This window comes from Schistocerca americana, chromosome 5 (assembly GCF_021461395.2).
Source record: "Schistocerca americana isolate TAMUIC-IGC-003095 chromosome 5, iqSchAmer2.1, whole genome shotgun sequence".
NCBI classification, from domain to species: Eukaryota; Metazoa; Arthropoda; class Insecta; order Orthoptera; family Acrididae; genus Schistocerca; species Schistocerca americana.
In genome coordinates, this window is record NC_060123.1 from 21732738 (window position 1) to 21759756 (window position 27019).

A 27019-nucleotide genomic window follows, 5' to 3' on the forward strand; every position below is an offset into this window, starting at 1 on the left:
CATGTGTGACTGGAATTCGATAGTAGGAAAAGGGAGAGAAGGAAACATAATAGGCGAATATGGATTGGGGGTAAGAAATGAAAGAGGAAGCCGTCTGGTAGAATTTTGCACAGAGCATAACTTAATCATAGGTAACACTTGGTTCAAGAATCATGAAAGAAGGCTGTATACATGGAAGAACCCTGGAGATACTAGAAGGTTTCAGATAGATTATATAATGGTAAGACAGAGATTTAGGAACAAGATTTTAAATTGTAAGACATTTCCAGGGGCAGATGTTGACTCTGACCACAATCTATTGGTTATGAACTGTAGATTAAAACTGAAAAAACTGCAGAAAGGTGGGAATTTGAGGACATGGGACCTGGATAAACTGAAAGAACCAGAGGTTGTACAGAGTTACAGGGAGAGCATAAGGGAACAATTGACAGGAATGGGGGACAGAAATACAATAGAAGAAGAATGGGTAGCTTTGAGGGATGAAGTGGTGAAGGTAGCAGAGGATCAAGTAGGTAAAAAGACGAGGGCTAGTAGAAATCCTTGGATAACAGAAGAAATATTGAATGTAATTGATGAAAGGAGAAAATATAAAAATGCAGTAAATAAAGCAGGCAAAAAGGAATACAAAAGTCTCAAAAATGAGATCGACAGGAAGTGCGAAATGGCTAAGCAGGCATGGCTAGAGGACAAATGTAAGGCTGTAGAGGCACATCTCACGAGGGGTAAGATAGATACCGCCTACAGGAAAATTAAAGAGACCTTTGGAGAAAATAGAACCACTTGTATGAATATCAAGAGCTCAGATGGAGACCCAGTTCTAAGCAAAGAAGGGAAAGCAGAAAGGTGGAAGGAGTATATAGAGGGTCTATACAAGGGCGATGTACTTGAGGACAATATTATGGAAATGGAAGAGGATGTAGCTGAAGATGAAATGGGAGATACGATACTGCGTTAAGAGTTTGACAGAGCACTGAAAGACCTGAGTCGAAACAAGGCCCCCAGAGTAGACAATATTCCATTAGAATTACTGACAGCCTTGGGAAGGCCAGTCCTGACAAGACTCTACCATCTGGTGAGCAAGATGTATGAGACAGGCGAAATACCCTCAGACTTCAAGAAGAATATAATAATTCCAATCCCAAAGAAAGCAGGTGTTGACAGATGTGAAAATTCCCGAACTATCAGTTTAATAAGCCGTGGATGCAAAATACTAACGCGAATTCTATACAGACGAATGGAAAAACTGGTAGAAGCCGACCTCGGGGAAGATCAGTTTGGATTCCGTAGAAATGTTGGAACACGCAAGACAATATTGACCCTACGATTGAGGAAAGGCAAACCTACGTTTCTAGCATTTGTAGACTTAGAGAAAGCTTTTGACAATGTTGAGTGGAATACTCTCTTTCAAATTATGAAGGGGGCAGGGGTAAAATACAGGGAGCGAAAGGCTATTTACAATTTGTACAGAAACCAGATGGCAGTTTTAAGAGTCGAGGGACACGAAAGAGAAGCAGTGGTTGGGAAGGGAGTGAGACAGGGTTGTAGCCTATCCCTGATATTATTCACTCTGTATATTGAGCAATCAGTAAAAAGAAACAAAGGAAAACATTGTGCGTAATCGATAAAACCGGGACTATGGGGCAGTGGAAGAATATCATTTGGTCGGATGAGTGTTGTTTAACAATGTTTGCAACTTCTCGCCGAGTTTGACTCAAAAGTGAAACACAGTGGAAGTTCGGTGATGATTTGGACAGCCACACCGTGCGCAAGATCGCTGTACGGCCGAGGATTATGTGACTTGTTTGTTCCCAAATGGGTATGTTCTGTCCCAAGACGACAGGTCACCTGATTACACAACTCGCATCGTCCAGGACTGGTTTGTGACCACGAGGATGAATTGCATCTCCACTGGCCTCCATGATCACCAACTCTCAATATTATTGAGCCTTTGGGTTCTACTTTGTAGGGAAGGGTGCATGGTTGCTGTCCCCCTCCATCGTCAGCCGAAATTGTCAGTATTTTGCAGGAAGAATGGTGTAAGATTCTCTTGAAAACCAGAATCTGTATTTATCCTTTCCGACTGGAAGCTGTTTCGAATGCCTACGATTTTCTCACACATTGTCAGGCACGCTAATGGACTGTGTTTTCATATTTTATTCCCTCCCTGTATCTCTCTGTTCATTTGTGAGATGAGATCTGCTTTCAGGGAGGGATGGGAAGAGCTGAGCCCTAGACCGGTACAGCTTTGAAGCACTGACAAGAAAGCTCTTTGATTGTGAAAAATGCAGCGAAGAGAAACTGTCGGATGATGAAACTGTACATGCTATTAAGAACTTACGTATCAGAGTGTTCAGTGACGACGAGTATAGGATTCTAGCAAACAAATTCTACGAGGCAATTACGTATTTAAGGTACTTCCTGATACGATATGTCAGTGGAAGATCGGCCCTTTCTGATCTTCTGTCGTCGGTCTCATTGCCATTCATTGCAGCCGTCCTTGACATTTAAGGCAGTAGACACACCCCGTTAAATGAGCAACTAGAATCAGAAGCGCTAAATAAACTAGAATTTAACGAAACCAGGCCTCAGGAATAGGTTTGCTGGAGACTTGGGTGGATGGGATAATTTACTGAATATTTCTCATGCTATCTTTTGTCGTGGATGCTAACAGCTGCCACGCATATCAAGGCACGTAAGCCCCCCCCCCTTCCCAATCACACACACACACACACACACACACACACACAGAGAGAGAGAGAGAGAGAAAGAGAGAGAGAGAGAGAGAGAGAGAGAGCGAGGTGATGAAGCCAAGCGGGGGAGGGGTGGGGGGAGATTACGGGTAGTGGGAGTGTATAACAAGACGCTACGAAACATTTGCATAGGGATACGGAAACTTCCGGCTAAGCACGATGTAGCCGCAATGACGGCTGTCCTTAAATGGACTGCACGCTTCCCGACTGGTGTCAATTAATCGAAGTCAGTGGGCGGGTAGAGAGTATGTCACAATTAACCATTTGCGTGTCTGGCGATGCGTTTTATCGTAGTGAACAGTTTCCAAATGTTGGCTGTCATTTATAACTGACGAATCGCTAAATTGTGCATTGTAATGTATATTTTAAAAACTTACAGGTGGTTGTGTTTTGTGAGTCTCTACCTTTGCATTCAATTTCTTCCTTTGCTGTCCAGTGAATGACATTTTGTTAATCAGTTTTAGTTTCTTGGAATCTGTTTTGAAGTTAAATGAGGAATGACTGTAAGTAGTCACTGAAGGATATTTTCTTGCTGCAGTGGATGTTAAGGAGATGACGTTCCGTACTCAGGCGAAAACCATATCCCAGAGAAAAACAACAATGGACAGGAGAGTCGAAACTACGGGTATTACTATAACAAACAAGCAACAACATGTAATACATCTTCGATTTTCTTTAAAAAAAGTCTTTAACGCAATTCATCTGGAAACATACATCGATCCCTTACGTAATTTAGATTTCTGTATCATGCTATTATAACTGATTAAGTATTTAAGTTTTGCTTGTGTTATGAAGGTTCGTTGAAGAAACTGACTGTAACTGTACATCTGGTGCCTGCAGATCTCAGGCTTTTGTAAATCACATCACAGCCATCTATTACTAAGTTTCTCACATGAAGTAGATTGAAATTTAGTTTTTCGTAAGGTTTCATGATCGGTACATACGGGGACAGGTAAACTAATTTCGTAACAATCTTGTACGGGATAAATATTCCCAGAATAAAAGCTCCGCTCACGGTAGACACAAATGGAATAACGTAGTGAACAATTCGAGAAACAGAAAAAGAGTGAAAGCATTTTGAAATCAGCGCTCTTGTTTGTTGGTCGAAAGCTTGAAAGTATTGAGAAGTAAGCTTTAAACAATTAATTCCCAGTAGTTTTCCTCCTATGTAAGAACGACAGAAATGGCAACTGAGAGATGAAGCCATACACAAAAGTCCATAATCAGTGAGTGTCTAAGGAATTATCTAATGATGGAGTTCAAATCTCAACTCAATAAGGAAATAAAGAAGCTGGAAAGGTAATGATTTATCTTTTCACTGTTAAACACTAAATCGATCTACAAAGAAGCAACGAAATAACTCCTTCAAGGAAGAAAGTTCTTTGAGAAACACGTCTCACAAAATCATGCGAAATTTTCACCCTGGTCAGAATGGCGCAGCATGTATCTCTCCGGCATCTCGCGAGTTTCTTATTTCTTGTACTCAGCCGAAGATGTCGTCGCTTGCTTCACAATCACAGATGAAAGAAAGTTCCCCATTAACGTGAGGCAGCAGTAGCTCTGGAGATCGTTAGCTCCCAAATATGTTTATAATTCATAATTGTATTTAAATAATTTAAAATATAATACATGTAATCAAGACAATACTTAAAACATCCCACTCTTATCTCAAACAAACTACGAGCAGTTATTATCGTCCTGCGTCATTAGAATATTAAAACTCTTACGTTTTAGAATAAATTAATATGAGGAAACAGAACAAATATATAAGGTTGTCAAACACCTGTTTTATCCGACCAATTATTCCCATTTGGATTTCGATTATGAAGTTTTTTAATGTTGCATGTGGGGGTACCAAGCCGACTAAATCGCAAACTCTTTATCTGGGGACCAGGGATTCAAAAGCTCCCTAGAGAACTTTCCTTGTCTAGAGAATCTGAATTCAGTATGGCTGATTAAGCTTCGTATCTGTGTTTTTATTTCTTGTAGCTATAACGTATCCTTGTTAAAACTGTTGACCCAGAGGATTGGTTCAAATGGCTCTGAGCACTATGTGACTTAACATCGGAGGTCATCAGTCCCCTAGAACTTAGAACTACTCAAACCTAACTAACCTAAGGACATCACACACATAGATCTACTTAAACCTAACTAACCTGAGGACATCACACACATCCATGCCGGCAGGATTCGAACCTGCGACCGTAGCGGTCGCGCGTTCCAGACTGAAGCGCCTAGAACCGCTCGGCCACACCGGCCGCCGACCCAGAAGAAAAAATCATAAACCAGAGGGTGGGAATCTTTTCAATACCCAAACTGACGCAGCTATGAAAGACTGCAAAAACAATATGTAACGTTTTCGCATTCGAAACACAGTTTTATTATTCGATAATCCAAGGCTCTTGTGGACAGTGAGACTGGCATATTTACTTCAACTCTTCAGCTCAGTGACATCTGTCGACAAACCTTAGGGGAAGTATTCAGTCCGTTCAGAATTTGTAATTTTCAGCAAAATAATCGAGCAAATTAACAAATTAACTATTTAGGTTGCTTGATTTCCTAAGATCTGAGGTTGAGTCAAATTTCAGTGTGTCAGTTTACATGGTGTAGTATTTGGACTAAAGATGCCAGACACTATGGAAAAGCCAATATGATAAGCTATTTAATTTCCCTTACACGTATAGTACTTAGGTTTAGGATCTGTCTCACTCTTTCATGTTCATTATCAAAAGTCTTCGTAATCATAGCTGCCTGAATCCTCATCTAGCCGCTTTTCAAACCGTGCATTACTTTCCAACGAAACAACTGCTGGACAACTGAACAGTTACTTGCAGTTTTAGCTACAGCGAGCTATGCCTGTAATAATAATTCGAATTCTATGTTTGGATTAGATTCAGTTTTCGTCCCACAGACCCAAAAAATGAGATGATTCTTGTGGGTGTGGAACATGTCAGAAAGTATGACATAAAAAGATAAACCATTTGAATATAATACTTGCTACCCTGATCATTTGTCAGGAGATAGTTGAAAATAAGTTAATACAAGGCAGTAAACTGGGACAGCTAATATTTACAGAATTAACTCACTGTCGGAAAGAAACACTGCTATGCACTACTAATAAATTTATCACACGAAAAATACCAAATCTTGACTGTTGTGACCAAGTGTTGTCAAAACTGAAATCTAACATATTTTTACTTAAGCTGACGGAACAGTCTCTGTAACGATATTCATGTATGGAGTAGAAGGAGTTGCCTATCAAAAACTCTTTCAAACTCTGTTTAAACCGTGCTTTAACTGAAACCAAGTTTTTAATGGTTCCTGGCAATCTATTAAAAATGTGTGTTCCTGAATATTGGGCCCCTTTTTGGAGCAAGGTGGAGCTCAAACACGCAGTTCTTATTTTAGTTTTATTTTATTTGTTTGTTCTTCTTATTTAGAAAACTATTTGACAATTTGATTAACGTCTCAACAATAATGTTTCATGTTTTTGGCTATTAAGAGGGAAATTCGTATTATGACTCGGTAACTTCCCATCTTCTTGTCAAAAGGTCCCACCTGAGTTCTCCTTCATGCAGTTTAAAAAAAATTTCCCAACTAAAATCTCTTTTGGTTTATTTTTTAACGCTGGCTCAGCTGTTGACAGATGACGTTTCAGTGGCACAGGTCACAATGAGTCGTTACTTAGAACATTTTGAGACACAACGAACTCTGGCAAATGGGCATTGTCTTTTTTCTGTAAACGTGACCCTTACGTTCATCATACAATCTTCTTTTAGCAGACTTTTCACTGAACGTACAAACCAATAAAAAAGCTATTTACTTCTACGCAGCGCAACAGGCGTAATACCAAGCTAAGAATGCAAAGCGCAGACTGAAGAATGTGTTGTTTCAGCAATAACTTCGTGGCGCGCAAGGCAAAGCTGATGTTGCCAACTCTACAAAAAATGGACTCATTAACTGTAGTAATAATACGACATTTTTGACTTGTCTGCATGTTTCTGCTTTCTGCTAAGCTTTCCGCGACCCCATCCCCCCTGTAAATCTCTTATCCCCTCCCAGGTTGGGAACCACTGGTTTAAATAATTGAGAAAGTTCACCATAGTCTCCCAGTACATTTATTCATTTATGAAATTTGTTTTAAGCAATCCACTGGAGTTTGAGCGTAATAGAGACATTCACGAATACAATACTAAGAGCAAAACAATCCACACTGCTCTCTAGGTAATCTAACTTTGGCGCAGGAAGGACTGTAATGCTCAGCTATATGTAAAACTCGCTGATAATTGTCCATCGAAATATAGACGATCGAAGTGATTTCATATGTGGGTTAAAGTTTTTTCCCTTAATAACTGCTTCTACACCATAGCAGAATTCTTCAATAGAAATATTTGTTGAATCACGAACCTGTAAATGAATAGACAATTTGAAGAAACCTTGTGTATTTTCATATAATCGAACTGTCGAAGCGATTGTGATGACACAACGCCAACAAACACTCTTGTATCGAGCCAGGAATAATCTTCAGAGAAGGCTGCAAAAGCAAATCCTGGGAAGCCCAGTTGCATCAAAGATACAATAAGACAGCTATAAAACAAAGGAGAAGTAGGAGAGTATTGAGAGAGGGTAAGGTGGGTGAGCCACTCTGCAGGCAATGCGACTGGTGGTTCACAGGGCTCGGTATGCGGTGGGAGGCGCACCCTCTTCACCCGATCAGCCCTATCTCGTCGTCCGTTAGCCCGAGAATACGAGCAGCACGGACAAGATAACAAAATTTTAGTTAAGATAACAAATTAAGATAACAAAATTTTAGTTAAGACAAAACATTAAAAACTGCAAACATAAAAGAATAAGAATAAAAAGGCAGGGGCCAGGCCAGACATCCGAACAACGGCCGCTATTCGTCCTCTGGGCCAAAGCAGACAAGGGGTGCCCCTTCAACCCCTCAGGTGGTCAGTGAGGCCGAAGTGCCCCATCTCTCAGGGAAGGGTAGAAATCACCTGCGCGAATGAAATGCAAACCAGGTCAGCCACTTTGGAACCGTCCGCTAGCGCCAAAGGTAGCGAGTCAGGAAGTCGCAAAGCAGCCAAATTTGGATTGTCCAGTAGGAAGTGGGCCCCCCGTCAGGCGGGACCACATTGACAGTAAGGTGGGTCCTCATCCTGGAGAATGTGGCCGTGGCTCAGCCAAGTGTGCACAACGAGTATCTGAGGGACAGTGGATTCCCTGCTAGAAGCGCGAAGGGAAGACTGCTACGTGTTGGTGGTCTCCTTTATTGCCCTCAGTTTGTTTGGGCTGTTCAGGGGGGACCACTCCGAGTTCCAAACCTCCAATAATTTACGGCATACATTCGAGTGAAGATCCAGTTCCGGGACCACTATTTCCAAAACCGGCATCTTCGTAGCCAATTTCGCTAACTGGTCGGCAGGTTCGTCCCCTAAGATCCCAACAAGACCATGGGTCCAAAAAAACCAACTCGATGGAAGTCAAAGAAGATCCTGGATAATCGTGACTAGTGGATGACGAGGTTCATTTGGTCTTTAGCCTGAACGTCGCTCAGGGAGTCGCTGCAGATCAGGAACATCTTGCTGGGGTAAGAGCCAGAAAGGCTAAGGGCTAGTCCGATGGCCACCAATTCAGAAGCGAAGACGGGCGGCGTAGTCCACTGCATGCGTATATGCAAAATGGGTTCGCCCATCGACCGCTGAGCCGTCAGTTATACACAGTACCTAACTGTAATACTGGTCTTACTATGTCAAAGTCTAATATAACATTATACCTCTTAATGAGTAGGTTAGGACGGCGTTTCAAATTTTTAAATTCGATCAACAATTATGTGAAATATTGAAAACAAAATTTTTGTTGCCCGTGGAAGCTGTTAGATGGGAAACTTGCAACTGGGATAGAGCACGGCTCCTGAGTTAGCTGTTTAGTAATGTGTCATTTGATGATTTCTTACATTTTAACGATTCTGTGGAAAGCAGGTTGTTTGGCTGGATGATTAAAAGGACCCAGCTAACAGGTCATCAGCCACGTTTTTCTCGAACAGACAGGTCTATGTGACTGTAGACCAGAGATAGCCTACCGTGCAGAACCCTGGGGAAGAAAACCCCAACGTCTTCCAAAGGTCAACAAATCTAAGGGACAAACAGAAGAAAGGGAGACAGAGGAAGAAAGGCAGGCAAGGTGCTCCATCTAGGGAGCAGGAGAAGAAGAAGAAGAGGAGGAGGAGCCGATGTTGTCGGTGACTCCATAAGAGTTGAAATCGTCAGTAAAGACGTTGTGCATACACATGATTGTAACTAAAGTAGACGATGAAGTATTTTCGACTTTGGTCACAATAGAATATGCCATTGCACAAAAATGCTGGAGGCCACTGAACATTTTTTTGTACCGGATACCCTTATTTCGCTTATTTCGTGATTCCATCTTGATCAGTGAAACTTTCGTTAAATCTAACTCTCAGTTGCCCACACTTTCTGAGGTGCTCTGAACTATCGAGGGTCTACGTTATCTGTTTGTGCAGCTGACAAATTTCACATCACAAAGGGACCCTCACACGTTCAGTATTTACTCACATTAATACTGTCAACAATATAATGTCAAACGGTCAATATATTTTAGTGACCTTCACACCGTCAATAGTAGTCATCATTGTCAGTTGGTGGTATGATTTCGTGAAGATAACGTGTCGATCCAGGAGATGTGCCGTAGCTATATCAGCACTGGCTGGCAAACACAAACAACCGAAAACACTGAAATAGACGAAATTGGTTCGTGAGTGATTAAAAAAAGGAATGGCGTTTCACGTGTGAATCTGTTGCCGGAAATGCGAACTACTGACCCGAAAGATAATTTAATAGAAGCTATACGACAAATTACCTGCGATGATAATGGGAAAAAATCGAAAACCGAGCTCGTTGTTTATCCAGCACTCCTGTGGATAAATGCGTGACGTTCCGGCACCTGAGCGCCTCTATGATCCGCTTTTTTCAGCTCCTTGAGGAAATTTGTTATCAATGTATTCATTTACCTTTTCATATCTATTTTCGCTTCCGGATATTTCAAACGATAAATGTCTGATAACTGCTGATGCCCATCAAGGTCTTTTTTTTCCTATCCAATTAACTTGGTGACATTCGTTTCCATAGATAAGAATTACTCCTGCAGCATTCAGTAATCTGAAACATTATGTGTGCGTTCATTTCTCTACATAACTTTCTATCTGGATTCAAGACTGATAGGTAAGGAAGGGCAAATGTAAACAACAGTTCCGTGACACACGATAGCGCCCTGCGGCTGTTTCGCGAAACACGGCAAACAACTGAACGGCAAATATTGTCAAACCAGAGAATACTTTTGAGCCCATCAATATGCTCTGTCAATATTTCCGGTGCTGACAATACGTCAGTACTCAATCTCAGACAGTCAGTGTAATAGCGCACTGTCAATATGTTGCAATAGCACTGAACGTGTGTGGGCCCCTTGACGATTACGTGAATATGATCTTCGTAACAAGGACTGACTACAAATATACAACGACTACATGCCACCAACGTCAATTGGAATGCTCGCATCTAAATGCCTGAACAACGGATACACCTACACCTACGTGATTACTCTGCTATTCACAATAAAGTGCCTGTCAGAGGGTTCAATGAACCACCTTCAAGCTGTCTCTCTACCGTTCCACTCTCGAACGGCACGCGGGAAAAACGAGCACTTAACTTTTTCCGTGCGAATCCTGATTTCTCTTATTTTATCGTGATGATCATTTCTCCACACGTAGGTGGGTGCTAACAGAATGTTTTCGCAAACGGAGGAGAAAACTGGTGACGGAAATTTCATGAGAAGATCCTGTCGCAACGAAAAACAGCTTTGTTTTAATGATTGCCACTCCAGTTCACGTATCATGTGTGTGACACTATCTCCCCTATTTCGCGAAAATACAAAACGAGCTGCTCTTCTTTGTACTTTTTCAGTGTCATCCGTCAGTCCCACCTGATGCGGATCCCACACCGCGCAGCAGTACTCCAGAATAGGGCGCACAAGAATAGTGTAAGCAGTCTCTTTGGTAGACCTGTGGCACCTTCTAAGTGTTCTGCCAATGAATCGCAGTCTTTGGTTTGCTCCACCCACAATATTATCTATGTGATCGTTCCAATTAAGGTTATTTGGAATTGTAATCCCCAAGTATTCAGCTGAATTTACAGCCCTCAGATTTGTGTGACTTATCGCGTAATCGAAATTTAGCTGATTTCTTTTAGTACTCATGTGAGTAACTTCGCACTTTTCTTTATTCAGAATCAAATGGTTCAAATGGCTCTGAGCACTATGGGACTTAACATCTATGGTCATCAATCCCCTAGAACTTAGAACTACTTAAGCCTAACTAACCTAAGGACATCACACAACACCCAGTCATCACAAGGCAGAGAAAATCCCTGACACTGCCGGGAATGGAACCCGGGAACCCGGGCGCGTATTCAGGATCAATCGCCACTTTTCGCACCATACAGATATCTTATCTAAATCATTTTGCAAGTCGTTTTGATCATCTGATGACTTTACAAGACGGTAAATGACAGCATCATCTGCAAACAATCTAAGACAGCTACAAAATTGTCTGCTATATCGTTAATAATAGATCAGGAACAATAGAGTGCCTATAACACTTCCTTGGGTAACGCCGGATATTACTTCTGTTTTACTCAATGACTTTCCCTCTATTACTACTAACTGTGACCTTTGTGTCAGGAAATCACGAATCCAGTCGCACAACTGAGGCGATACTCCATAGGCACGAAGTTTGGTTAGAAGACGTTTGTGAGGAACCGTGTCGAAAGCCTTCTGGAAATCTAAAGATATGGAATCAATTTGGCATCCCCTGTCGATAGCACTTATTACTTCATGAGTATAAAGAGCTAGTTGTGTTTCACAAGAACGATATTTTCTGAATCCGTGCTGACTATATGTCAATAAATCGTTTCCTTCGAGGTACTTCGTAATGTTCGAATACAGTATATGTTCTAAAACCTTGCTGCAAATCGGCGTTAGTAATATAGGCCTGTAATTCAGCGGACTACTCCTACCTCCCTTTTTGGGTACTGGTGTGGCTTGAGCAAATTTCCAGTCTTTAGGTAGGTATCTTTCTGTGAGCGAGTGGTTGTATATAATTGCGAAATATGGAGCTATTTTATCAGCATACTCAGAGGAACCTGACTGATACACAATCTGGACCGGAGGCCTTGCCTTTATTAAGTGATTTAAGCTGCCTCGTTACACCGATGATATCTACTTCTATGTTTGTCATCTTGGCATTTGTTCTTGATTGGAATTCAGGAATATTTGCTTCGTCTTCTTTGGTGAAGGAGTTTCGGGAAACAGTGTTAAATAACTGCTTTAGTGGCACTGTCATCAGTGACTTCACCGTTGTTATTGCGCAGTGAAAGTATTGATTGTGTCTTGCCACTGGTGTGCTTTATGTATGACCAGAATCTCTTTGGGTTTTCTGCCAGAATTTCGAGACCGAATTTCGTTGTGGAAATTATTAAAAGCATCTCGCATTGAAGTACGCGCCATATTTCTAACTTCTGTAAAACTTTGCCAATCTTGAGGATTTTGCGTTCTTTTAAATTTGGCAATTTTTTTTCGTTGCTTCTGCAACAACGATCTGACCCGTTTTGTGTACCATGGGGGATCAGTACCATCACTTATTTTATGTGGTACATATCTCTCAATTGCTGTGGATACTATCTCTTTGAAAACATTCCACAACTTTTCTACACTTACATGATCAGATCGTAAGGAGTGAAGAGTGTCTCTTAAAAAGATGTTAAGAGCATTGTTATCAGCTTTGTTTTTTTTAAAAAGATGTACTTTGTGTTTGTTTTTGATGGTTGTAGGCCTTACGGTTTTAAGCCTAGCAGCAACTGCCTTGTGGTCGCTAATCCCTGTTTTCGTCACCTTTCCCAAAACATGTAGTCTGTTGTTGTTGTGGTCTTCAGTCCTGAGACTGGTCTGATGCAGCTCTCCATGCTACTCTATCCTGTGCAAGCTTCTTCATCTCCCAGTACCTACTGCAACCTACATCCTCCTGAATCTGCTTAGTCTATTCATCTCTTTGTCTTCCTCTACGATTTTTACCCTCGACGCTGCCCTCCAATGCTAAATTTGTGATCCCTTGATGCCTCACAACATGTCCTACCAACCGGTGCCCTTCCTTTTCAAGTTGTGCCACAAACTCCTCTTCTCCCCAATTCTATTCAATACCTCCTCATTAGTTATGTGATCTACCCATCTAATCTTCAGCATTCTTCTGTAGCACCACATTTCGAAAGCTTCTATTCTCTTCTTGTCCAAACTATTTATAGTCTATGTTTCAGTTCCATACATGGCTACACTCCATACGAATACTTTCAGAAACGACTTCCTAACACTTAAATCAATACTCGATGTTAAATTTCTCTTCTTCAGAAACGCTTTCCTTGCCATTGCCAGTCTACATTTTATATCCTCTCTACTTCGACCATCATAAGTTATTCTGCTCCCCAAACAGCAAAACTCCTTCACGACTTTAAGTGTCTCATTTCCTAATCTAATTCCCTCAGCGTCAGCCGACTTAATTTGACTACATTTCATTATCCTCGTTTTGCTTTTGTTGATGTTGATCTTATACCCTCGTTTTAAGACACTGTCCATTCCGTTCAACTGCTCTTCCAAATCCTTTGCTGTCTCTGACAGAATTACAATGTCATCGGCGAACCTCAACGTTTTTATTTCCTCTCCATGGATTGTAATACGTACTCTGAATTTTTCTTTTGTTTCCTTTACTTCTTGCTCAATATACAAATTGAATAGCATCGGGGAGAAACTACAACCCTGTCTCACTCCCTTCCCAACCGCTGCTTCCCTTTCATGCCCCTCGACTCTTATAACTGCCATCTGGTTTCTGTACAAATTGTAAATAGCTTTTCGCTCCCTGTATTTTACCCCAGCCACCTTCAGAATTTGAGAGAGAGTATTCCAGCCAACATTGTCAAAAGCTTTTTCTAAGTCTACAAATGCTAGAAACGTAGGTTTGCCTTTCCTTAATCTAGCTTCTAAGACAAGTCGTAGGGTCAGTATTGCCTCACGTGTTCCAACATTTCTACGGAATCCAAGCTGATCTTCCCCGAGGTCGGCTTCTACCAGTTTTTCCAGTCGTGTGTAAAGAATTCGCGTTAGTATTTTGCAGCTGTGACGTATTAAACTGATAGTTCGGTAATTTTCACATCTGTTAACACCTGCTTTCTTTGGGATTGGAATTATTATATTCTTCACATGTAGTCTAATAAAAAAATTAAAATGCGACTAGTTGTTAGTTAAACATAAAATATACCAATGTTTTTCGACCGGACGCTGGGACCAGAGGCGGCGTTCCGGTTTAACACGCACCGGGACCCGACAGTCCGTTAGGCGGTTAGTGGCGGCCCGTCGGTGGCGCGTGCCGCCGTGGCGACGGATCGCATCGCCATGGCGACGCGGTGACGTGGCACGGGGCACAGTGGCAGTAAACATGGACGAGCCACAACACAGCCCTGCCGGCGCCAGACGCATACTGCGGAGGCACTGCGGCCAGCCACCCGAGCAAGTGGGGGGGTGAAAGATATGTTGCAAGGGGGAAAACTTACTTGTCGCACACCGAGCAATGCAAGGCAACGGCGTGACACAACCTCTAATTTGTGACTAATTTGTCGCTTCTCTGTGGAGGAAAAGGAACTATCAGAACACCCGTATTAATTGTCTGCAACAGTGAGCTGCTTACTTGGCGGTTATAAATCCAGGCGGGTGTACCAGTATGATAAATTATGAAACAGACTTTAAAAACGCCGTAAAATTGTTCAAAACTATTCACTGTTTTTTGTGAATTTGTTTCTTGTCATGACGGGATTATTCCATCGTCTGATAATGACCTAAGCTTCAATTGACAATACACGACTGGTATGTCAAAGTCGTGTTGTATAGTTTTACACTAAGGTCATCAGATGATGGGATAATCCGGAAACGCGTCGTGGCAGGAAACAAGTTCACAAAAAACCAGCATTGTTACAGTATTTCTAAAGCCTGTTTCATAATTCCTGTGATAATGGTTGTATTCATTTTCAATCCAGTTCAGATTTCAGTTCGATGAAGCCGTACGACACGAAAGAAACTTTCTCAAATGCCTGTGTGTAGCAAGACTACACTTCTGCACTTAGAACAATACAGACTTGCATTTAGTCTGTAGGTAGGACCCATTATTATGTTTTATGTTTAAACAGGGAAAATATGCCAGGAAATTAAGAAAATTCGTTGAATACCCGCTGTAAAGGTGGTCTTCAAATTCTAGAATGTTACACGCTTTTCTTCAAGTGCACAGCTATTCATATTTTTCAAAATTTATTACCTACAATGAAAATACGGTCTTAAGCTGTCCCTGCATGGGCAGATAAAGTTGGTAATAATGTAAGGGAAAATGAATGATTATACAATTTGCTGAGTGACATTAGATGGCAAACTCCAGCACAAAAACTGTCAGAATGCAAGCAAAGATTCTACCAACGGGCGATAAAAGCGTAGAAAGTAGTTAACGTGTATCGGTAACGTTACATGCAGACACTTTCCATGTTACGTCTGCCCTAACGGTGTAAGGATGTAGTATTAAAACAGCATATAGTGCACCGTATCAACTCCCAGTATAACGTATTAATATCATCTTAAGCTACAGTTAGTAACAGTAATATTCGAACCTTACGAGATTTTTTTATGCTTTGTATCATCACAAGTGTATTAAACAAAAATAAAAAATAACAAAGTATTATATGAAGGTAGATGTCCTGTAAGTAATAGTATGAATGTTGTTACTCAACTTACAATTGTTAAATAAAATGATTTAATGGAAACACTTTTCGATTTTCACGTTACTTTAATATTCGGACAGTTGGCAGTATAGCACTTGTTTTATCGTTCTGGCCAATTTGTATACTTAAGAGTTAGAAGGCAGCATTTATTTATAAGCGCGATCGACTATCAAGACAGTACAACGCCACGCAAAACTAATACTAGGTTTGATGTACGACAACTTGTGATTTTTCGTAATGCGAAATGTAAATCAAATGGACAAATTGCTGTCATGTTCAACATGAGTACAGTAGCAGGTATCAGATGATTCCGAAACGAGTACCGTAAAGACTGTACCTCAAAAGGGCCAACCAAAGAAGTTGCATGCACGTGACAAGATGGATCTAATTCGAAAAATAAACAAACATCCTACACTCAGAGCACCAATAGTAACAAGTGAGATTCTAAACGAGACTGTGAGTAAGGTAGACTGGAAGGAAGGTACATCCTCAAACGATTCGCAGAGCACTGAAAGATAGTTGCTACAATGGAGGAACGGTTACGGAAAAACCGTATTTGAATGAACAGAATCTAAAGTGAAGATTGGACTTTGCGGGCGAGTTTGTTACAAAGGAAGCAGCATTGTAAAAGCACATCATTTCTACCAACGAAAGTAAATTTAACATTTTTCGCTCGGTGACGGAAGAATGGTGTGGCGGAAGAATGAAGGCTTTAAAGCGACAATTGTTAAGGCGACTGTAAAGCACGGAGGTGGCAGCTTTCTTGTCTCCGACTGTACATCCACATTGGGACCGGACGAATTAGTGTTCATCGACAATACTATGGAAAAATGTCTATCCGAGCATGCTAAACAATTTACGCAAAAGTGCTGAGAAAAATGGGGTTATGAGACACGTCTGAGTGTTACGAATACAATCACCAGAAACATGAGGCTCGCATTGTTGATGATTATTTATTGGAATATCGCCCAAAAGTCTTATAACCACCACCACAATCACAAGGCCTATGGAGAATGTGTGGGAGAATTAGAGTGAGGTATCAGAAAAAGACCAATATCTTCAGAAGAAACTTCGAAGCATCGATTAAAAGAAGAAAGGGACAGTCTATGTACCGACTATTTTGATATATATATTAGCAGTATGTCTCAGCGTTTGAAAGAAGAAATGCAACAGAATGACTGCCAGATAAGATATTGAAACATACTTTTCACAAAAAATTGCTTGAAATATTTAGTTCTGGAAAGTGTACGAATATTAAAGTAATGTGAAAATAGGACCGAGTTCTATTTAAATCGCATTATTAAAGAATTTTTGTAAGTTATGTTGGTAAAGTTTATGCTGCTGTTTCAAGACATGTAACTTAATATAATATTTGGTCAAGCTATTCTGTTTGTTTTGTTAAGACTGAAGGTACGATGCTACAAAATAAAAATCTCCTAGTGTCCGCATACTCACTGTCCATCTCTCCTGCTTCATCAGCAGACCAGATAAACTGAAATCCGTGAGGTTTGTAAGTGAGCGTAGAATCGCTTGACTTTTTTACAAGAGTACACAATGTACATACATGCGTTACACAAACCAAACGGAGTAGTTGTTAAATGCTAAGTGCTTTATACCGTGTAACTCATTGAAGGTAGATTGCGCTCCAGGGTTGCCGGGTAACTGACGTACAGGCGAGTGGGTCTCTGTGTCGCTGGTCACGTGGCAATGTTTACTGCTGCGGGTAAGCCGTCATAGCAGCTTCGCTACCATTGGATGTGGAGGCCAAGCACCGATTACGCAAACCAGGGACAGAACGTGAATGTCAATGAGGTGATAGCTGACGGGATAACGATAGAGGGGCAGCGCAGAAGCCAACCCCTTGTGAATAGTTTCTTGTGACCCGTCATCTAATCACAAGTTAATGCAATGTTAATTTAGAAATACACAGTACATAAACAAGCCCAAGATCCGTTTTTCATGCGGTATTGCAAGCATTTTAGAGACATAGTACACAGGTTTCTATAATTGTCTGCCAGTTTACATTGTGTTGTATTACGACAGAAGAAACGGACAATACGGAAAGACAGGAATGGTAGCGGATCAGATAAAGCCTAGTTCAGTAATAACGTAAGAGGCTGTTTAGGACGACTCATCGTGATGAGTTGTATAATATCGTTTACACACACAGTAATCAGGTTTATGATCGCTTCCGATCATCCAGTCGCTTACGATTTGCGTCATTTGTAGCGAGCTGTGTATTGCTTTCTGAACGGTAGATCTCCTAAACAACTGTCCGGAATTAATTTCAGATGCGATAATGACGAGTTACTTGTGTAACAATAGTAATGATAGGTTCTGGTAACAGCACTCAAAGGGTGAACCCGGCCATTTGATTATGTGGTCGTGAGATATATGATACTTTTTTCTAAGTCTCTGCTAGTTAACATGACGCCTGATGTCCGTTACAGAACAAGTCCAAACAATGCGAGTTAAAACTACTACATACAAATTAATAGGTAGTTAAGAATAAAGGGACAGTTACGATTGGTGTGTAAACCGTGTGGGGATATGTTACACAACGACAAAGAAACACAGCAGATACTCAATGCAGACTAATTTACAGCGAAATCCATTGGAAGTAAATTACCGAGAAGCACACGCCATTTAGCAGCACAGGTCACGTGGTTGCGTTTACAGTTACAGTAGTCGACTGTTGTTGGAAGAGGTACAAGCAGAGGAACGCTGAAAGATGCGTTTCAGTTATGCTGACTGATGGTACCTCGGACTGTGTACAGCGACAAGGGACTCAGCTGCAGCATGCAGAGGGCAGCCAAGTCATAAAAGAGTGGACGGCTGCTCCAACCGCTTCGAGCTCCATCAGTTATGTAAGAATGTTTAAGTTAGGTTCTAGCTGCCTGGTGTCTGCAGCTTAAGATTTCAAAGCATTTTTGTAAACAAACTTATTTACTTTTATGCATCATAAAATATGTTGAACGTCTTAAATAGTAGATTCAAAATAAGAAAATCTTTACATTGGTTAAGTTATATACAATAAATTTCTCTATCTATGTATGTGTGTCTGTTGTCCTGCAATTTAGTTCAGCCGTTTTCAAGGAGAATACAATGACCATAACTTTTTTCTTCAAATGTTTTTCTTATAGTGTATATTACATATACAAGCAATGCAAATTACGTAAGTCGCATTAATGGAAGCGTACGTGTTCTTTCGACAGCAATGTAATATCTTTGTACTACTTCTTCCAGTTGAGGTGAAAATACCGTGGACGGAGGGAGTGGGAGGGAGAGAAAGAAAGAAAGAAAGAAAGAAAGAGAGAGAGAGAAAGTTTGCAGTTAATGGTATGGAAGAGAGAAACCCCATAGTATAAAAATACGATTTCGGCCACAAACTAGGTTACCATCCAAATAAAGAAGTTTGCTGTTTTCGCCGGTACTAGGAAGGATATAAAGGACGACCGCACACAAACCCAGAACAATGGTGCACGCGAACATCGAATTCATGCACTTCTAGATCCTACTGCAGTTGAAAATGAAAATAAACTCCTGAAATACGTCAAACGTCAAGACATAAAATGGCGGTTGTGATTTTATTTGGACTCCACACGAACAGGGTTGTTTTCAATTGGATGATGCTTCCCCTACTTGCAAGTAGATTTTATCGTTTATTTACGTTTATTTATTCAATCATGTTTTCATTACGCCTCAAAGACGGACACACAACGTTCGGAGAAGAAGACTGTGATACTTTCTGTGTCAGCCATTGGAGCACAGAGTTCTTGCGCAAGAATATAGTCGGCAGAAAGCGGAAAGTAAACTTTGAACAACAACTAAAGAATAGTTAGAACGTGACGAGGGGATGTAATAAGGACGTTAGACGTGTTATAGTAAAAAAGATCTAAAGGGATATGGTATGCTCATCACAGTCAGTAGAGTGTAGGTTGAAAATATTGCAATATATGCGGCATTCACGGCTATGCTGTCATCGTCAGATGGAAAGCAGTTTTTAAACGAGAGCTCTTAATGGCAGGCATTGGCGACTTCTAGCAGCTGCTAGTGCATTATGCTCTGTCTCATATGTACTGGAGGTACAGGAATAGTCCTGCCATCTGATGAGGATTTTCGAATATTAGCTAGTGTGTAGCCAAAAAGCATCAGAACAGACCTAGTGGTTCTCGCACAGTAAGTACTTCTTGTGTAGAAGTATTCTTTGCATCACACTCACTGGTGTCGTGGTTAATGTTACTAACATGAGACCCTCCCCTGACTCGTGGGCTCTCCTCCAGCGAGAGGAGCTGCCAACGTGCAGCGCTTGCAATGTCGCACACAGAGTGCGACGCGTTTTAGTCAACTGTACTTCATCTGCTGACATAAGACAAGCCCTGCAAGTGCCTACTGGCTTGTCCTCTGTCTTAGACGACGCTTGGACGAGTGTGAGAAGGATTTTAAAATTCTGTGCGGTTACGGGAATATTCCCGAAGATACTAGGGCATAGGTCTTTTACTGGAATAGAAGAGACAGACTCTTTACCGTTTTTATAGCAGTTGCTAGCCAGCCATAGGCATTGGAGAAAAAAATTTAACCAAGTTTCATTTCGCTACTTATGTTTTACATATTTTTGTCTTTTGATTAATACAGACTCTTTAAACATTGAGGTTGTTCGTCAGGAAGCCCGGTTCCTTTACTTGTTTGATAGTGTTCAACCGGCCTCACTTTTAAGGCTTTTTTCTTATTATAGGATCTTTGCTTGAAAATCATTTAGCCTTATGTCTAATAGTATTATTTTAATGAATGTGTAAGAAAGGTTCTATTATTGTACTTTTAAATGCACTTGTCTAATAGTGTTATTTTAGTGAATGGGTAAGTAAGGTTCTATTATTGTACTTTTAAATGCACTTGTCTAATAGTGTTATTTTAGTGAATGGGTAAGTAAGGTTCTATTATTGTACTTTTAAATGCACTTGTCTAATAGTGTTATTTTAGTGAATGGGTAAGTAAGGTTCTATTATAGTACTTTTAAATGCACTTGTCTAATAGTGTTATTTTAGTGAATGGGTAAGTAAGGTTCTATTATAGTACTTTTAAATGCACTTGTCTAATAGTGTTATTTTAGTGAATGGGTAAGTAAGGTTCTATTATAGTACTTTTAAATGCACTTGTCTAATAGTGTTATTTTAGTGAATGGGTAAGTAAGGTTCTATTATAGTACTTTTAAATGCACTTGTCTAATAGTGTTATTTTAGTGAATGGGTAAGTAAGGTTCTATTATAGTACTTTTAAATGCACTTGTCTAATAGTGTTATTTTAGTGAATGGGTAAGTAAGGTTCTATTATAGTACTTTTAAATGCACTTGTCTAATAGTGTTATTTTAGTGAATGGGTAAGTAAGGTTCTATTATAGTACTTTTAAATGCACTTGTCTAATAGTGTTATTTTAGTGAATGGGTAAGTAAGGTTCTATTATAGTACTTTTAAATGCACTTGTCTAATAGTGTTATTTTAGTGAATGGGTAAGTAAGGTTCTATTATAGTACTTTTAAATGCACTTGTCTAATAGTGTTATTTTAGTGAATGGGTAAGTAAGGTTCTATTATAGTACTTTTAAATGCACTTGTCTAATAGTGTTATTTTAGTGAATGGGTAAGTAAGGTTCTATTATAGTACTTTTAAATGCACTTGTCTAATAGTGTTATTTTAGTGAATGGGTAAGTAAGGTTCTATTATAGTACTTTTAAATGCACTTGTCTAATAGTGTTATTTTAGTGAATGGGTAAGTAAGGTTCTATTATAGTACTTTTAAATGCACTTGTCTAATAGTGTTATTTTAATGAATGGGTAAGTAAGGTTCTATTGTTGTACTTTTAAATGCACTTGTCTAATAGTGTTATTTTAATGAATGGGTAAGTAAGGTTCTATTGTTGTACTTTTAAATGCACTTGTCTAATAGTGTTATTTTAATGAATGGGCAAGTAAGGTTCTATTATAGTACTTTTAAATGCACTTGTCTAATAGTGTTATTTTAGTGAATGGGTAAGTAAGGTTCTATTATTGTACTTTTAAATGCACTTGTCTAATAGTGTTATTTTAGTGAATGGGTAAGTAAGGTTCTATTATAGTACTTTTAAATGCACTTGTCTAATAGTGTTATTTTAGTGAATGGGTAAGTAAGGTTCTATTATAGTACTTTTAAATGCACTTGTCTAATAGTGTTATTTTAAGGTTCTATTATAGTACTTTTAAATGCACTTGTCTAATAGTGTTATTTTAATGAATGGGTAAGTAAGGTTCTATTATTGTACTTTTAAATGCACTTGTCTAATAGTGTTATTTTAATGAATGGGCAAGTAAGGTTCTATTATAGTACTTTTAAATGCACTTGGGTAAGTAAGGTTCTATTATTGTACTTTTAAATGCACTTGTCTAATAGTGTTATTTTAATGAATGGGCAAGTAAGGTTCTATTATAGTACTTTTAAATGCACTTGTCTAATAGTGTTATTTTAATGAATGGGTAAGTAAGGTTCTATTATTGTACTTTTAAATGCACTTGTCTAATAGTGTTATTTTAATGAATGGGCAAGTAAGGTTCTATTATAGTACTTTTAAATGCACTTGTCTAATAGTGTTATTTTAATGAATGGGTAAGTAAGGTTCTATTATTGTACTTTTAAATGCACTTGTCTAATAGTGTTATTTTAGTGAATGGGCAAGTAAGGTTCTATTATAGTACTTTTAAATGCACTTGTCTAATAGTGTTATTTTAATGAATGGGTAAGTAAGGTTCTATTATTGTACTTTTAAATGCACTTGTCTAATAGTGTTATTTTAATGAATGGGCAAGTAAGGTTCTATTATAGTACTTTTAAATGCACTTGTCTAATAGTGTTATTTTAGTGAATGGGTAAGTAAGGTTCTATTATAGTACTTTTAAATGCACTTGTCTAATAGTGTTATTTTAATGAATGGGTAAGTAAGGTTCTATTATTGTACTTTTAAATGCACTTGTCTAATAGTGTTATTTTAGTGAATGGGCAAGTAAGGTTCTATTATAGTACTTTTAAATGCACTTGTCTAATAGTGTTATTTTAATGAATGGGTAAGTAAGGTTCTATTATTGTACTTTTAAATGCACTTGTCTAATAGTGTTATTTTAATGAATGGGCAAGTAAGGTTCTATTATAGTACTTTTAAATGCACTTGTCTAATAGTGTTATTTTAATGAATGGGCAAGTAAGGTTCTATTATAGTACTTTTAAATGCACTTGTCTAATAGTGTTATTTTAGTGAATGGGTAAGTAAGGTTCTATTATTGTACTTTTAAATGCACTTGTCTAATAGTGTTATTTTAGTGAATGGGTAAGTAAGGTTCTATTATAGTACTTTTAAATGCACTTGTCTAATAGTGTTATTTTAGTGAATGGGTAAGTAAGGTTCTATTATAGTACTTTTAAATGCACTTGTCTAATAGTGTTATTTTAATGAATGGGTAAGTAAGGTTCTATTATTGTACTTTTAAATGCACTTGTCTAATAGTGTTATTTTAGTGAATGGGCAAGTAAGGTTCTATTATAGTACTTTTAAATGCACTTGTCTAATAGTGTTATTTTAATGAATGGGTAAGTAAGGTTCTATTATTGTACTTTTAAATGCACTTGTCTAATAGTGTTATTTTAGTGAATGGGCAAGTAAGGTTCTATTATAGTACTTTTAAATGCACTTGTCTAATAGTGTTATTTTAATGAATGGGTAAGTAAGGTTCTATTATAGTACTTTTAAATGCACTTGTCTAATAGTGTTATTTTAGTGAATGGGTAAGTAAGCTTCTATTATTGTACTTTTAAATGCACTTGTCCAAGTGCAACATTTGCAGGCGCTTGTAACCTAGACGTAGGTCACCCGAAACCATCACAGCAATGACAGCTTATTTTTAGCAGTGCACGATGTAATGTGATATCCTGGCCACCTAACACGCTGTTGCAAAGAAAGCTCCCAGCTCTTCTTGGTAAGAACAGTCAGGAAAAAATAATAAAAATAGCTCTCGGTCTATTATGGTGCAGCCGTAGAAATGCGCAATGCATGAAAGAAAATCTGGTAACTGGTATACAAATTGCGAAATTTTCATCGAGGCTAAATGCTGCAGTCGTGTCAACACAGGCAATAGTGGATGAAATAGCGGGTTAGAAAGCAGGTTTGCACCTAGGTGACTGACATTACATAAGTATTTTATGCAAATATTATTTGTGTCGCCTTGACCGTTGTTGTGGGTAGGCTGGTTTATTATCGTCAGTCCAAGCTGGAACGTAATTTGCTGACCACCTCACACACCGTTGCCCGAAATAGCGCGTCCGTCATATTAACAACAGAAGCGAGAATAACTAATGCCATCCTGGCGATGAATGTGCAACTGGAGAAACGCGAGAGCGTAAATAAAAATCTCGCGAATTATGCAGAATTAGTGGTCCCACTTAGAGTAACTGACATAATGAATCTAATAGATGGTTGGGATGTAGGTTGGAACGGGTAGCGGGAGAAAGGTGACTGAACGGCACGTGACAGATAGTAAAGTGGATCACGTGGCCGTGTTTACAGTCGTGGTCGGATGACGTGGTGGCTTGACGTTCAACGGGTGGAGATGCCTAGCACAGTGTACGCAGTCCAGGAGGGTAAAGGGTGTGTGTGTGCGTGCGAGAGAGAGAGAGAGAGAGAGGAGGCGTGAGAGCAGGCAGGCAGGCAGCTAGAGTGGAGGCGGAGGCGGCGGCGGGGGCGCAGTACCTGAGTGAAGAGCTTGTTGTACCCCTGGTTGCACTGGCCGTAGCCTATCATGTTACGACATGTCGGCGCCGTGGGGGGGCGGCGCTGCACCATGTGCCGGCGGCGGCGGCGGCAGCGGCGGCGGCGCCGGCGCCGGCGGCGTCAGGACGGGAGCCCGGGGGCGGCGCGCGCCACCGCCGGGCCCGGGGCCGGCGTCGTGGCGGCGGGCGGGCGGCGGCGCTCCGGGTGGCGTGGCGCAGCGCAGCGTCGCACGGCCGCGCCGCTCCCTCCTCTGCACTGGCCCGACTACCGCCGCGACGCCGCCGCCGACGCCGCCGCCAGCTGACCGCGCAACGCCGCCGCGCCGCGCATGCCCGGCTATCGACCGCGAGCCCAGCCGCCGCTCACTGTGGTGTCTTTCCGCACCGGAGCCGGCGCCTCCCCAGAGCCGCGGGTGTGTCTCCCACACCCTCCCCCTCCCCCACCCCAGTCACGACACCTCGCAGGTCACTAAACTCGCTACGGTCACTCCAGATAGTATTCGTCAGACCATAGCGCATACAATACAACAACCACAATTACAAAAAAATCGACGGTAACTATTTCCCTACATCGGTTAATATCTTCAATTAGAAACAAAAGGATATTTTGGGTTCATATCCAGCTTAATTAGTGAATAAATCCTCGTTCAAATGACACTACACGATTCCAGAGACGCTTTCGAGTCCCAGGCATCTATGATGTCCGTATGTACATTGAAGCGATAAATCAATATTCCTCATCTACATCTACATCCATACTCCGCAAGCCACCTGACGGTGTGTGGCGGAGGGTACCCTGAGTACCTCTATCGGTTCTCCCTTCTATTCCAGTCTCGTATTGTTCGTGGAAAGAAGGATTGTCGGTATGCCTCTGTGTGGGCTCTAATCTCTCTGATTTTATCCTCATGGTCTCTTCGCGAGATATACGTAGGAGGGAGCAATATACTGCTTGACTCTTCGGTCAAGGTATGTTCTCGAGAAGGTAACAAAAGCCCGTACCTAGCTACTGAGCGTCTCTCCTGCAGAGTCTTCCACTGGAGTATATCTATCATCTCCGTAACGCTTTCGCGATTACTAAATGATCCTGTAACGAAGCGCGTTGCTCTCCGTTGGATATTCTCTATCTCTTCTATCAACCCTATCTGGTAGGAATCCCACACTGGTGAGCAATATTCAAGCAGTGGGCGTACAAGTGTACTGTAACCTACTTTCTTTGTTTTCGGACTGCATTTTCTTAGGATTCTTCCAATGAATCTCAGTCTGGCATCTGCTTTACCGACGATTAATTTTATACTGTCATTCCATTTTAAACCACTCCTAATACGTACTCCCAGATAATTTATGGAATTAACTGCTTACAGTTTCTGACCTGCTACATTGTAGCTAAATGATAACGGGTCTTTCTTTCTATGTATTCGCAGCACATTACAGTTGTCTACATTGAGATTCAATTGCCATTCCCTGCACCATCCGTCAATTCGCTGCAGATCCTCCTGCATTTCAGTACAATTTTCCATTGTTACAACCTCTCGATATACTACAGCATCATCCGCAAAAAGCCTCAGTGAACTTCCGATGTCATCCACAAGATCATTTATGTATATTGTGAATAGCAACGGTCCTATGACACTCCCCTGCGGCACACCCGAAATCACTCTTACTTCTGAAGACTTCTCTCCATTGAGAATGACAAGCTGCGTTCCGTTATCTAGGAACTCATCAATGTAATCACGCAATTGGTCTGATAGTCCATATGCTCTTACTTTGTTCATTAAACCACTGTGGGGAACTGCATCGAACGCCTTGCGGAAGTCAAGAAAAACGGCATCTACCTGTGAACCCGTGTCTATGGCCCTCTGAGTCTCGTGGACGTATAGCGCGAGCTGGGTTTCACACGATCGTCTTTTTCGAAACCCATGCTGATTCCTACAGAGGCTGGGACTCGAACCCAGGTTTCCAGCTGACTAGGCAGATGCGTTCACAACTACGCCATCCTGGCACAGCAGCTTTGCACAGTATACTCCCTAGTCCCATTCACACCTCACCTCACTTCCTACACCCCCTTAAACTCATACAGCGTTGCAGAAACTTCCTGGCAGATTAAAACTGTGTCCCGACCGAGACTCGAACTCGGGACCTTTGCCTTTCGCGGGAAAGTGCTCTACCAACTGAGCTACCCAAGCACGACTCACGACCCGTCCTCACAGCTTCAATTCTGCCAGTACCTCTTCTCCGACCTTCCAAACTTCACAGAAGCTCTCACTCTGGAAACATTCCCCAGGCTGTGGCTAAGCCATGTCTCAGCAGTATCCTTTCTTCCAGAAGTGCTAGTTCTGCAAGGTTCGCAGAACAGCTTCTGTGAAGTCCGGAAGGTAGGAGACGAGTCGTGAGTCGTGCTTGGGTAGCTCAGTTGTTAGAGCACTTGCCCGCGAAAGGCAAAGGTCCCGAGTTCGAGTCTCGGGCCGGGACACAGTTTTAATCTTCCAGGAAGTTCCATATCGGCGCACATTCCGCTGAAGACTGAAAATCTCATTCCAGCACTGCAGAACCTTTCCAGCTGTATTGGAATATCACCTCAGCATCGAATGATCGGTGGACCC

General features: G+C 40.8%; 1 protein-coding gene across 12 annotated transcripts in view; it reads right to left on the bottom strand.

The window, feature by feature from the left end:
* Positions 1-27019, bottom strand: part of LOC124615292 (voltage-dependent L-type calcium channel subunit beta-1) — a 720562-nt gene that overhangs the window by 609716 nt on the left and 83827 nt on the right. The window contains exon 1 of one of the 12 annotated variants that reach the window (XM_047143072.1): positions 24400-24469. The exons of 10 other annotated variants lie outside the window; for them this stretch is intronic. In XM_047143072.1, the coding sequence (XP_046999028.1) occupies positions 24400-24450 (51 nt within the window). In that variant the 5' untranslated portion in view covers positions 24451-24469. Of the gene's footprint in view, positions 1-24399; positions 24470-27019 lie in introns of those variants that run through there. One more of the 12 variants, XM_047143074.1, reaches the window with a different exon arrangement.